Consider the following 13,754-nt stretch of genomic DNA (forward strand, 5'->3'; position numbering starts at 1 on the left):
TCCAAGAATGTATTTAATGAGGTGCTATACTAATCAGCCATTACCTGGGTATATGTTTCTATAAGTGCTGAAGCTAACTGCTGAATAAACGAGTTTTCTAAAATATTCCTTACCTCTACATAGACCATTTTATTTATTTTTAATTTTATTTATTTTTTCATGAGAGACACACAGAGAAAGACAGAGACACAGGTAGAGGGAGAAGCAGGTTCCCTGTAGAAAGCCTGATGCAGGACTCCATCCCAGGACCCCCGGATCATGACCTGAGCCAAAGGCAGATGCTCAACCCCTGAGCCACCCAGGTGCCCCAAACACAGATCATTTTAAAAAGAATCACATATTTTCAGTTGTTAACCTCAATCAACAAATATTTATTGATGAAATGAAGTGACTGGGTGATTGGCAAAAGGACAAGTGAGAACACAATTCTCAGTAGAATCTTAGATTCTACTAAGGTGAAAATTAGATATCAATAGTAAGAGTATCAAATACGTGTGCAAAATACTTTACAAATCTTGTCATGTATATTTACTTTATTTGATCCTCACAACAATCCTTGGAGGTGTTGTTACACCCTATTTTACAAGTGGGAAAATTGCTTTAAAGATTTTCAATGATTTATCTAAGGACACTGGCAAGTCATTTTTTCCCCGACACACTTCACTTCCTAATTGTCCAGCGGTATGTCAGGTGGACAGCTTAGTACTACAGGGCAGAATGGTGTGACTGGAAGGATCGCTCAAGAACTGAGTTCAGTTGCTTGCTCCAGGAACAGAAGAGGGGTGCAGACAGGTTCAAACAGAATACATTTTCTACCATCGCTCCACTAGGTGGCAGTGAAGGCCGCCCCACTAGAACCTGGCTTTACTTTAAGTGGCCAAAGCTAGAAAGACAAAAGAAGCAAAACAGTGCTATTCTTTGAGACCTAGAAAATACTGCATATGTATGTGTATGCGTGCACGCGTGCATGTGTGTGTGCCGTGCACATGTGTTTGGAAGGCAGAACAACTGAAAAATCAATAGAAACTGTTACTGCACTCTATGCATGGATAGGGCCAGAGTGAAGGAAAGACCTTGGTATCTGACACCTCAGTACTATACCGTGTGCTCTTAGCCCATAACTACAATCTTACTCTTGCATCCTGGATGCTCACTTAGGTATTACATGGTGTCCAAGAGCATCATTGTCATTCAGTATAAAAGTGAACATTCTCTCCAGAAGAAGAATTCATGATTTTGGTGCATTAATGTCTGTGGCTGTGCCTATACTCTTTGTTTTTCTCCACAAGTGTATTACTATTTATTCTTGTATTATAGCTGGCAGAAAGAAAAACCACTTGCAGTATTCTATGGGTAAAGAAACTCAATAGCTAGAGGAGTTCAAGATACTTTTGATGCTTTCTGGGTTTAGTAGTAATAAGCATTTGCTAAGAATAATTGCAAATTTTGGTCATTGGATAAAGAATTAGAGATCCCAATTAGAGCAATTCCATCTTAGAAAATACATGTGGCTGGAAAGGAAGAATTGGAACTCATCCTTTCCACTGACTACTGTTTAGTTGTCATCCCAAACCTTCCAAAAATTAGAAAGAAAAAAAAAAAAGTTTTGTTTGTCTACCTGTAGCAACTCCGGGGATACCCCCACCCCATTTATAAAACCAGAGTTCCCATCAGTTCGAAGAGCCTCCTGCTCTAGGAGACTCATCCACTGGCGGTGGCTGCTTCTCTTCTGGCACTGGGGGTAGATCAGGAGCTTTCTGTCCACACCTTGCAACAGTGAAGCGACTCATGTGAAGAGCTTCTTCATACCCTGGGAGGGTGTCCAAAGAGGAGGGCAACTGGCCCAGGGGGCTGTGAGAGTGAGCCACAGCCAGGATTCTTCGAGCTGCAGGGCCAAAGATTGACTGCAGGGCTGGTGGGGAAAGAAAAGAGCCAAAGTAAACGTGACATCCTCAGAAATGAGGGGCTTACAACACACTTCCCTTCCCTTCATTTTTAGCAAGTGTCTTGATCATTGTCATTCTTGGCCACAAATGTTATGAAAATCCTGTGAAGATTGTTTAGAAACCAACTTCACTCTGCTGGAAGATCCTGTATTCTCTGGGGTCCTCAGCTAATCTAATTGTGTCCCCATGTCACACAACCCTGTCCTTCCCTTTTATGGACTTAGGACCCTTTATGCCAACCTGCTGATAATGCAGACTCCTTAGAAATATTTATTGCTGTCTTCCCTCAAAGGACAGTAAGTGAAGCACGAAAAGTGAACAGCAATGTCTTCTCTCTCTTTTAAAGATTTTATTTATTTACTCATGAGAGATACAAAGGGAGAGGCAGAGATAAAAGCAGAGGGAGAAGCAGAGAGGCAGCCTGATGCAGGACTTGATCCAAGGACCTCAGGATCACAATCTGAGGCAAAGGCAGACGCTCAACCACTGAGCCACCTAGGCATCCCAATGTCTTCTCTTTTCAAAAGAAACATCACAATATTGTGCCACCTACTGTTTCAGAATAGTTTTTCTCCTCTCATTTCAGGAAAGAATATAATATAAAGAAGAGAAGAGAGCACATGAAAGTATTTTCTAATCATCGAAGGGGTGTTAGGCTAACATTTAACTATCAATAGGTACAAGTAGAACAAAGAATTGAAAGTACACATGACTAATTTCTCCAAAGATATAAAATAATGTATAGGTAATAAAAAATAGAGGTTCTTACAAAATCCAAGACATGTTTCAAAAGAGATATATTCAGAGCTTAAAATAGTTTTATCAAAATAACTCATAAACTGGGTAATTCTTCCTATAAAATATTTCTAATATTTTCTCCAATATTCTACTTCTTTCTTCACCCTATCATTAGTCAAGTCAATCTTTGAGAATACAGTAACCGTGAGAGCCCAGGTCACGACACCATCAGGCTTCTGGAAATTAAAACCCTGAGTTCTAGAATCTTTGATACTATTCAATCCATATTTCTACATTATTTCATCATCCTAATGATTCTTTTATTTGTCTTATTTTTTTAAAAGATTTTATTTTAAAGAAAAGATTTTATTTACTTATTCATGACAGACGCAAAGAGAGAGGCAGAGACACAGGCAAAAGGAGAAGTAGGCTGCCTACCGGGAGCCTGATGTGGGACTGGATACCAGGACCCTGGGATCACCCTTGAGCCAAAGGCAGATGCTCAACCTCTGAGCCACCTAGGCACCCCCTGATCATCTTTAACCCCGTCTCAGGTTATAATGTCAGAGTACTCACAACTGATAGTGCTCTGGAGAGTGCTGTCATGATCAAAAGCAATGACAGTCACTTCATAGGGAGGCCGGCCTTGATCTTCCCCATTTTGCTGGCGACTCAGACAGCAGCGGAAGCAGACAGAAGTCAGGCCACACAGGAGCAGCAGTGCACCAATTACCACCAGCAACCTGCAAGACCACCCACCAGTAAGAGCTCTGTGCTTTGGTTTTTTTCTCAACCCTGGCAATAAGTGGTCTTCAGTGTCTGCCTTTTGACTTTGTGTGAATATTTTATAGAATGTTCATAAGATTTTAATTTAAACATTTTCACTTCACATTTTTTAAAAGATGTATTTATTTGTTCATGAGAGACACAGATTGAGAGAGTGGCAGAGACATAGGCAGAGGGAGAAGCAGGCTCCTCGCAGGGAGCCTGATGTGGGACTCGATCCTCGGGACTCTGGGATCAAGACCTGAGACGAAGGTAGGCGCTTAATGACTGAGCCACCCAGGCGTCCCTCACTTCACATTTATACTTATTTTGTCAGCAAGACTAAATCAGTTCATCAATTCAGTTCATCAGAGCTAAAGTGGTTTGGAGAGTGTGCTTTCTACTTTATATTCTCCTCTCTGTACAAAGTTCTCGAACTGACCCTGAAAAAAATACAAAATAATTGAGGAGATGGTATGGAAGTAGGAAACCCTTGCATATTGTCACATAGTTATTGATGATGAGGTAAATAAACTTTACGCCAGGAGATGCTGAGGTAAGTAGGATGGCGGTCTCATACATTTTTTTTTCCTGCTGTCAAAATAGTTAAAAACTAAAATAATATAAATAAATGCCCCCGAGAAATATAAATTTCCTTTGAAATATCTTTCTGGGTATGATAGCTGGAACTTACCATATATACCAGAGATGTACCCAATCTGTGGTCAGGCAACTATGGAGAAAGAATAAAGGTTTTTTGCAATGAAAATACAGCCAGTGCCTGTTGTAGTTGCAGAATCAGGAATATGAGTTACAATATAATTTGCTACCTTGTTATAATAAAAGCATCACAACTTACATATTTTTTATGTTTGCATTTTGATTCCAGTTCATTAGCATACAACAAGTTATACTGACTTCAATATAACCAGCAGAATCTATTGTGAAATGAGATGCCTTAAAGTGTTTTATACTACAGGTGGCGCTGTGTAAATAATTTGTGAATCACAGAACAGACCACAGTAGTGTTTATGAAAAGAGTGTTAATAGTGAAAGTGAATGGAAGGGAAGGGAGAAGAAATTGGTGGGAAATATCAGAAAGGGAGACAGAACGTGAAGACTCCTAACTCTGGGAAATGAACTAGGGGTGCTGGAAGGGGAGGAGGGTAGGGGGTGGGGGTGGATGGGTGACGGACACTGAGGGGGGCACTTGACAAGATGAGCACTGGGTGTTATTCTGTATGTTGGCAAATTGAACACCAATAAAAAATAAATTTATTATGAAAAAAAGTGTTAATAGAAAATATTACCATGACCACTGTAAACAGTTATGATAATTACCAAGAAAGAATGTAAATGTATGACATTTTAAAATGCATATAAAAATTAAGGTTTGTATACATATTTGAGGTCAATAAATTTAAACATAAAGAAAATTTCAGTTATAAGCATGAAAGCAATACAATGAAGTCTGTAATTTATGTTTTGCAACTTGTTGCAAAAAGGGCCACCATTAAGCCATAAAATTCTCACCATAAATAAATACCCTAAACTTTCACTTCCAAAATCAAAACTGATAAGCAACTGAAGCCAAACAAGGAGGAAAAATGTAGAAATCAACTTCACCAAGTTGAAAGTTAATTAAATTAACTGGATTAACTATGGCAATTATAAATTTTCAAAAATATAGGTTGCATGGAAGAAGGAGTGTGGTGTAAGCTCAGAAGCCAGGAGGGGAGAGGAAGAAAATATTTATTTTTGAAGATGAGCAAATTTAATCATACTTTCTGATATATCGAGCTATTGAAACCCATTGAAATTCACTTCTACATTCTCTTTGGTTGCATAGTTGTAGAACATACGGTTTGCTTTTTCAATAGACCAATGTCTCCTGTAGGTTTTCTCACATTCCCCACTTATTTAAAATCTCTTTAAGTTCTACAATGTTATGATTCGGATACTGTTAAAAGAGACTCTTCCCTGAGTGGTGGGTGTCTCAAACCTCAAACACTGTGACAAGCAAGGGAGGCCACCACCATTTCCCGTGGGTTTAACAGACTTGGCTATTGAGAAACCCTTCCCCATGGCTAAATATGTGTTTTCCTTCAGGCTGAGCAAGTGTTTTGTTCCAATTGGCCCTGTGTTTCAATAATTTACCTCCAAGTGGAATGAATCTCTTCTCCTTTTATGTCTTTGGTGTCTGTGTGAGACCTAATTGTGATAGGTTTGAATTAAGTGGTAATGACCTCAAAGTGATAGCTGAATGAAGTCTGCAATAAATATTGCCATGCCCTAAAATATGGAATATACTTGTCATATTTCAGGTGGTGATGCTACTTTGGAATTATCCAAATATATCTGCTCCCAATGAGATTTTTAAATCCAGTCTGTCTGATGAGTCACTGAGAAGCATGGGAAAGAAAGCCTTTTGCAGATCTCTGTGACTATACAAATTGAGATCAATCCCACTGTTTTAATAAGAAGACTCACTTTGGAAAAAATGCTGTCAGTGATGTTATTTTAAGTACTTAGGATGACACGAGGACATGTCTTTATTTTTGCATAACTCATCTGTGAAATAAGTAGGTTGATGCCCACTTAAGTAAAAATAAAGGGAAGTCACAGATATCTAATCACCTCTTGACCCTGTGCACTAATTTTTTTGTGTGTTTTTCCTTCCTCCTAGTTTGGTCTCAGATACTTACTGTTCAGGATTCATGCAGTTCTCCTCACATCTTGCCTGAGGAAGCTGTAGGAAGGGAAATAGTCTCAGACAGGGAAATATCTCATCTGCTCTGCTCAGCAGCCTCAACCGCTCCTCATGACTCTGCTGTTAGATTACTTGGTGAGATCCGGGAAAATATGAGGACAAGGTCATAGGGTCAGCCATGTTTAGGACTGTTTGTTTTCATTGTTCCCATGCCTGTTGATTATTATATTTAAAGGAGGAGAAACTAAGAGAGCAAATATCTAATCTGTGGGAAGGATTTTGTTTGTTTTTTTAATTTTTTTTAATTTATTTATTTATTTATTTTTTTTTTGTGAATGAGAGGCAGAGGTGGCATTTAAATCAATTTGTCCTAGAAATTTCCTGATCTGTCCCTCAGGATATTGTTATTGCCTTCTTGATTCTTTCCCAGTTACAAATTGGATTCTACTCCGCTCCCCTTTTTTATTCCCTGAGCATATCCAATAATACACCCTATAAAAAGGGAGGAAAAGGAGGGGAAAATTTTTATTTATTGAATAGCTACTATATGCTAGTCAGGCTACTAAGAATTTTCAATATGTCATAACATTTCATCACACTAATTATGTAGGCAGGTATATTTAACCTTATTTTGAAAGGTTAAGTGACAGAGGCAAAGGGGTTTAGGTTAACATGATTAACTATATGCTCCTATCTTTTTAGCCAGAATTCAGATCAAACTCTAACAAATATATGTGAAATGAAATAATAGAAAACGGGCTAAATCTGCCTGAACAACTCCTTGATATTGCTATCAAATCTCTTCTGCTACTAATATTAAAAACCTTTACTCCTTCTTTTCTTTTTATTTCAGTTGATGTTCTCCCTCAAATGGAGAAACTTCTGTTTAGAAACTGCATCTCTCTTTCAGTAACTTGAATGACTTAATATTCTCTGGAAATCAACAACATCCACAAAGGTCTCCCACCTGGGACAGGGATTTATACTCATTGAGAGTTTATGGGAAGAAGAGAGAACACACAAACTCATGGCACATCAGGTGAAAAGAATTTGTAAAAGCTCTAGAGCTGTCCTCTATAGACAACATTTGAGAGACTATTTTTTTTTTTAATTTAAAATGGTAGGTCACTAAAGATGACAAAATGTGTTATTTCCTCAATCCAGCCCTGGTTCTTTGTTTCTCTTTTCTGACTGAAAGGTAAGAAAAGCTTAAAGTGCTAAATAGATAATAGATAAAATACTTCTTTTGGGGACTATTGCCAAAAAGAAAAGCAAAGTAAGGAAAAAGAAGGAAAGGGAAAGGCAAGGAAAAGAAGACGAAGCAAAAGGAAAATACAAGAAGAAGAAATGAATTTACAGACATTGATTTAATGGGATATAGAATGGGATATAGAATGCAAAACAGGCAGTCCATTTGCTGCTGGGAGATGAACAGGAGCTGATACTAGCCAGTTGAGTCATTTGCTTTCTTTCTCTCTCTTTTTTTTTTCTTTTAAAGTACGCTCCACACCCAGTGTGGAGCCCAGTGTGGGGCTTGTACTCACAACCCTGAGATCAAGACCTAAGCTGAAATAAAGAGTTGGACTCTTAACCAACAGAGCCACCCAGACACCATTGCTTTTTCTCTCTACTAGAGTTCATAACTATATAAACTTCTGCTTGACAATTGTCCAGAATCATCAGTCTAACGACCCTTTTTTCAGCTCGTTAGCTGAGTTACTCAGGGGCTTCTGATTTTTGGTGGAAAGAAACAAGAGGTCTGAGGTATTTTTAGAGTTTTGCCTCTTTTAGTTTATTTCTGATCTGGAGGGCACCTAAACTACTAGAATTGTATTGGCGCTTATCTGGAAACTCCATTTAGGGGAATTATGTAATTTGTTTTGATTATTTATTTGGGATTTTGAGGGATGGGTGATAAGATGCTAAAAGAGAAATACAGATAAGCGGCACTTGTTAATTAACATAGCTATTCTGCATTTATCTATGATTACCCCAATTTCTGCCCCCCCCCATTTCACTGATGCCACCAGCCACACATGGATTGTGTAACCCCATAACATTAAGGAAACATTCTTGTTATTCTTTTCCCCACTACCTCTTTGATTCAATATATATCTTTCTCCTCATTCATTCCCCCCATGGTTCTTCTGAGAGTTCATTTATCTGTGAAATGAACAAACAAAAGTTTTGTTTCTGAATTTTCCCAACTCACCTGAATACAATACACCAGAGCAGAGGCTGTCACGGCCTGGCCTCGCATCCCCATGGAGCTGAACTGCTTCTCCAGGATCAGGTACACAGTGTTGGTTGCCTCCTTTCCATGCTCTACAGAGCTAGGTCTGGCTCCTTGACCTGGAGGGACTTAAGGAAACAAACTTTTCTCAGCAATAAATATTTTGCTCTCCCTCTCCCCCTCCTCTTACTCCTTTGGGCATTTATTTTCTGTAGTTTTTCTCTCCCTTTTCATCCTGGCTTCTTTCTCTATTTCTATTCTGTTTTTATGGTCTCCACATTCACTTCCTCTGCCTTCTTTCCTTCCTTTCTCCTAGCAAGCCTTTCTATAAGTCTTTAACTTTCTCCCACTGCCCCCAAACATTCAGGGAGGACACAGCAGTCCTCAGAATTAGCTATTTTTCTAGGCAGTGGCGAGAAACTTGATTTGAGGAGATTCAAAGGCGTATTGTGAGTGATGGAACAACTTCTCTTTCTCCATCAAAAAGGAATAATACTCATGGTCCTTCACTGCAGCACTTCAGGGGGACCGTTGAATAACTACCAATCTCCATTCACTTCCCTCTCCATGTGATTAGCCCTCCTCTCTTGCTTTTTGAAACCCTCCCTTTCACTGTGTTGATAATCAACTCTCCTGGTTCTGGGTCATTTACTCATAACCATTGCTGTAGGACTAAAAGGTTGATAAATGGCCTGGAAAGTGCTCTCATCTTTGAGGAAAGTAGGTCCCCTCCACCCTGACTTCAGTTCTCATTGAAACAGATAAGTCAGACACACATATTTTTTTTAACTGGGCTCCAAAAAAATAAAAAATAAACTGGGTTCCAAGATCTACAGGTCTCTAGGTTTCCCTCTCTCTTTTTCTCGCTCTCTCTTTTTTAAAGATTTTATTTATTTATTCATGAGAGACAGAGAGAGACAGAGACATTGGCAGAGGGAGAAGCAAGCTCCCTGCTGGGAGCCCAACACAGGACTCAATCCCAGGACCCCAGGATCACAACCTGGTTGAGATGCTCAACCACTGAGCCACCCAGATGTCCCCTACCCCCCGTAAGTAAAATCTAAGGTCAGAGTAAAAATAAGCACACATGGAAAGAGAATATTTATAAAGGAATGTCTCTACAGGAACAAATGAATGCTATATAAATGATTTATACTTAAGTCAGTAATTTTTTACTTAATACAAAGTATTTCCAAAATTATTTAAAATACAAAATATGTCATAGGAAAATTAGACATCAGTTTATGCAGCAATATCTATCTCATAAGAATTGAATGAAACCACTTTTCAGATCATATCTAATCCTAAAAGTCTAATTTTACTGAGTGATTGTTGAGGGCAACTGTTGGGTGGGATTGATTCAGAGTCCTCACACAACATTAAAATGTGATATCAGCATGGAGAATAGAACTTTTTTTTTTTTTCTCTTGGCTAAGGAAATCAAATAGTGATAGAAAAACCTAGTATGATACTGGCGATTGGGCATCTTTAAGTTCCCAAACTAAATGAGCACTACATTATTTTTTAATATGAAAAAGATATAGGCAGGATGAAGAGTATTTCACAAATTTCAGCAGAAAACTGGTGGAAGTTATTTCATAGGACGAGGAAATTTGACTAGGATCTTGTTGATCCTCTTGATTTCCATTCAGTTTTGCCAATGACCTTCACCTTCAATACGCTGAATAACCAATGTCTTCTCAGTTATCAGAATATCTGATGGTGTATTATTACCATGACCATGTTTTAGCTTTCCTGGTATTCCAATTCTTGAGTATTTCCCCTTGCTATTCTGGCCATCTCTTCTCCCAATCATACCAGCCAAACCTGCATGAACAGGTTTGCCAGTTAACATGATTTTTACCCCATTGCCCTTTCCTGCATGTGATTGCCATCATTGTTTTGCCCTCCAGCTTCCCAACAGGTTTGAACAAAATGAGATTCTGTTAATGACCTCCTTGCTACTTTTCTTACTTAAAATTACTATGGCCATTTTTTTTCCCCTCACTGGATTATTCCTTGAAGAAATAGAACTTCTTGTTTATCCTAATGGAAATAATTATGCATTGTGGCAATTTTAATGCTGAGTTCAGCCCCTATCGAAGCCTTTATGTCAGGAATGATGACAGAGGAAAGAAGATCCATGTGGGATGACTGAAGAGGGTAACTACTGGAAGGGCAGGTAGCTGAGGTAGAGGGGAATGACCTCATTGCAATCCTACACAATCTTGTTGTACTTCCATTAAGTTTGTGAATTATTAGCTTATACCCAGGTTGTTAAGGACTTGGAGTGGAACCAATGGACTGTACATGTACATAGGCCTTTCACCTATGCCTCACGAAATTGTTATACAAAAGCTGTAACAAGCGAAGCTAAAAAATTACCTATTTCTGGCCCCTTTGATTATTCTCCTTTTGACCTTGCATACATCAGGTGGCCAAGCATGAATTCCTTTCCTTTCTCTGCCTCAGTGAAATAGAGGTCAGGACTACCTTTACTGTGATTCATCAAGCATGAGTTATAAAGTTGAGCAATAAGTTGGGTCATACTCATGGCTTCAAAAATAGATAATAAAGCAGAAGAGATCAGTTCCATCTTGCAACTACTCCACTAGAAAGTGCCTCTATCTTATGAATCAAGATTGCAGTAGGTATTGAATGACAACCTCAGAGGTATTGACAGGATTAGATTTGAGGAAATTTAACAAAACATAAAGATTAAGTTTATCATGGAATTATTAGTTTTATATGACAGCTGACACATTACTACAAATTATATGAGTGACAATGTAAAACAACACATTAATATATTTTTTTCTATCTCATGGGGATTGGAAGTGTGAACACAGTTTAATTGGGTCTTTTGTTTATCATCTCATGGGCTGCAGTCAAGATGTCTACTGGATTTTGTTCTCATCAGAAGGCTCAACTGGAGAAGGATGTACTTCCAAGCTGTCTCAGGCAGGAATTAATTTCTCTGTGGCTATAGGATTCATGTAAGTTTGCTTCTTTAAATCTGACCAGAGAGGGAGAAAGGAGGGAAAGAAACTTCAGCAAGATAAGCAGTAAACCTTATGTAATCACATATACATGGTCATATACATTCCATTACCTTTGCCACATTACAAACCACAGATAAAACCTAAACTCAAGTGAAGAAGATTATACAAGGGCATGAACATTAGGAGGCAGGGATAATGAAAACCACTTAGTCTGTGAAGTTTGCCCAGCCATTTGCTACATCAGGATTGTAGAAATTATCCTATGGATCTTTCAACACAGAAGAAACACAAATATCCATCGATGGATGAATAGATAAACAAAATGTGGTATATACATACAATGGAATATTTTTTAGCCTTAAAAATAAAGATAATGCTACAGCATGGAAAAACCTTGAAGACAGTATGCTAAGTGAAATTATCCAGACATAAAAGGACAAGTATTGTATGTTTCACTTATATGAGGTACATAGAGTAGTCAAATTCATAGAAATAGAAAATAGAATGATAGTTTCCAGTAAATGGGAGAAGGAAGGAATGGAGAGCTATATTAGTCATGGTTGCCGAAAAAAATAGAACCAATAGTATGTGCATATTTATAGAGAAAGATTTATTATAAGGAACTAACTTATGCAATTATAGAGACTGGCAAGTCCAAATCTGTAATGTGTACCAGTAAACTTGAGACCCAAGAGAAACAATGATGAAGTTCCGGCCCACAGACTCTCTGCTGGAGAATATTTTCTTATTTGGAGGAAGATAACTGTTTTGGTTCTATTCAGGCCTTCAACTGATTAAATGAGACCCACTCTCATTATGGAGGGAAATCATCATTTCACTGATTCAAATGTTAATCTCATCCAAAAACATACTCAGAGACTCAGAAAAATATTCGGTCAAATATCTGGGCACCTCATGTCCCAGACAAGTCGACACATAAAACTAACCATCTTAGGAGTTATTGTTTAATGAGTACGAAGTTTTAGTTGGAGAAGAAGAATAGTGAGCTGAGTTCTTTATCTGGCATCAGATAGAGAAGAGATGTTTAATAAATCATTTATATTTTTTGAGCTTTAGCTTCACCCTCTCAAAATTAAAAAAAAACTAAATTTCTTTATATCTTTAAAACACAGCTTATTCTGATGATGTCTTAATAGTTAAGAATCTCAAGTGTTAACTGCTCACTGTTTACAGAATATTACAGAATATTGCAATGTATATGGCAAGCCAGGGTGATAGGAAAGAATTAGTCTATCCTTACTTTTAAAGAGCTTGTGGGGATCGCTGGGTGGTTTAGCGGTTTGGCGCCTTGCCTTTGGCCTGGGACACGATCCTGGAGTCCCGGGATCGAGTCCTGCATTGGGCTCCCTATGGGGAGCCTGCTTATTCCTCTGCCTGTGTCTCTGCCTCTCTCTCTCTTTCTCTCTCTCTCTTTCTATCTCTCTCTGTGTGTCTATCATAAAAAAAAAAAATCCCAAAGAGCTTGTGATTTGTTTGGAGAGATGAAATAACTTTAATGGAATTTAAAATCAATAAAGTTCACTATTTGAATATATAAAATAGGGGGTACTGATAATGGCAATCCTACCTGTAGAAGTTAAGTACAGAGGATTTTTTAAAGAACAAAAAATAAATTATATTTGAAGGGAGTACAGGATTTGTAGAGTTCAGCACCAGGTCCTAGACTGCTTAATGAGCTTCTTATGAATGTGGACCCAAAAGCACAATAGATAATTATGCTCTCCTGGGTTTCATGGGTGGGGTATGAAAGTGAATATTTGAAGTCTGAGAGATCTAGCTCACTCTTAGGCCTTCTCTAAAGAATGTAGTTCTTTCTTGTGCTGTGTATGTGTCTTTGGGTGTTTTAGGTATAGTCATATATTTTCTTCCAAGACACTTCTTCCTAGGACAATCCATAAAAGGTTACTAGGAAGTGATGTGCTCACAAGAAAAATGTGTCAGGTCAACAAGTATACTTCTGTAACACATCTTAATCCACTAGAAAATTGATGACATACAAAATAATTGAGTTACTATGAGGAATGATAAAGTGTCCTCTTCATTGTGACATAATTTCAGTATTTATTAATTCATTATTAAAACCCATTTCCTGAGATTCTATTTATGTGGAACTCAACAGGCTGAATGCAGGAAGCAATCTTGCTTCCTGGCACTCACAGTCAAGGGAGATGGGGTGGGGCTTGAGTGATAAAGGTAAGTAGCAATATTACAAGTTGATTTGATTAGGAAGATATATATATATATATATATATATATATATACACATATATACATATATATATAAGGAAGATATATATATATGAGTATATATCATGAGTATTATATATATAAGATATATA

The 13,754-nt window shown here is 38.0% G+C and overlaps 1 protein-coding gene across 2 annotated transcripts; it reads right to left on the bottom strand.

The window, feature by feature from the left end:
- Positions 1-350: 350 nt before the first annotated feature.
- TMEM52B (transmembrane protein 52B) lies at positions 351-8,988 on the bottom strand. Of its 2 annotated transcripts, none has more exons than XM_025995600.2 (6): positions 8,936-8,988; positions 8,372-8,520; positions 6,155-6,198; positions 4,144-4,182; positions 3,261-3,427; positions 351-1,912 (listed from the first exon to the last, which is right to left on the bottom strand). In XM_025995600.2, the coding sequence occupies exons 1-6, from the start codon at positions 8,943-8,945 to the stop codon at positions 1,671-1,673; spliced, it is 651 nt and encodes a 216-aa protein (XP_025851385.1). In that variant the 5' UTR covers positions 8,946-8,988; the 3' UTR covers positions 351-1,670. The 2 variants fall into 2 exon arrangements, with proteins under 2 accessions (XP_025851385.1, XP_025851386.1); XM_025995601.2 differs by having other exon boundaries at positions 8,889-8,967.
- Positions 8,989-13,754: the final 4,766 nt, after the last annotated feature.

The sequence above is a fragment of the Vulpes vulpes genome, chromosome 8 (assembly GCF_048418805.1).
Source record: "Vulpes vulpes isolate BD-2025 chromosome 8, VulVul3, whole genome shotgun sequence".
NCBI classification, from domain to species: domain Eukaryota; kingdom Metazoa; phylum Chordata; class Mammalia; order Carnivora; family Canidae; genus Vulpes; species Vulpes vulpes.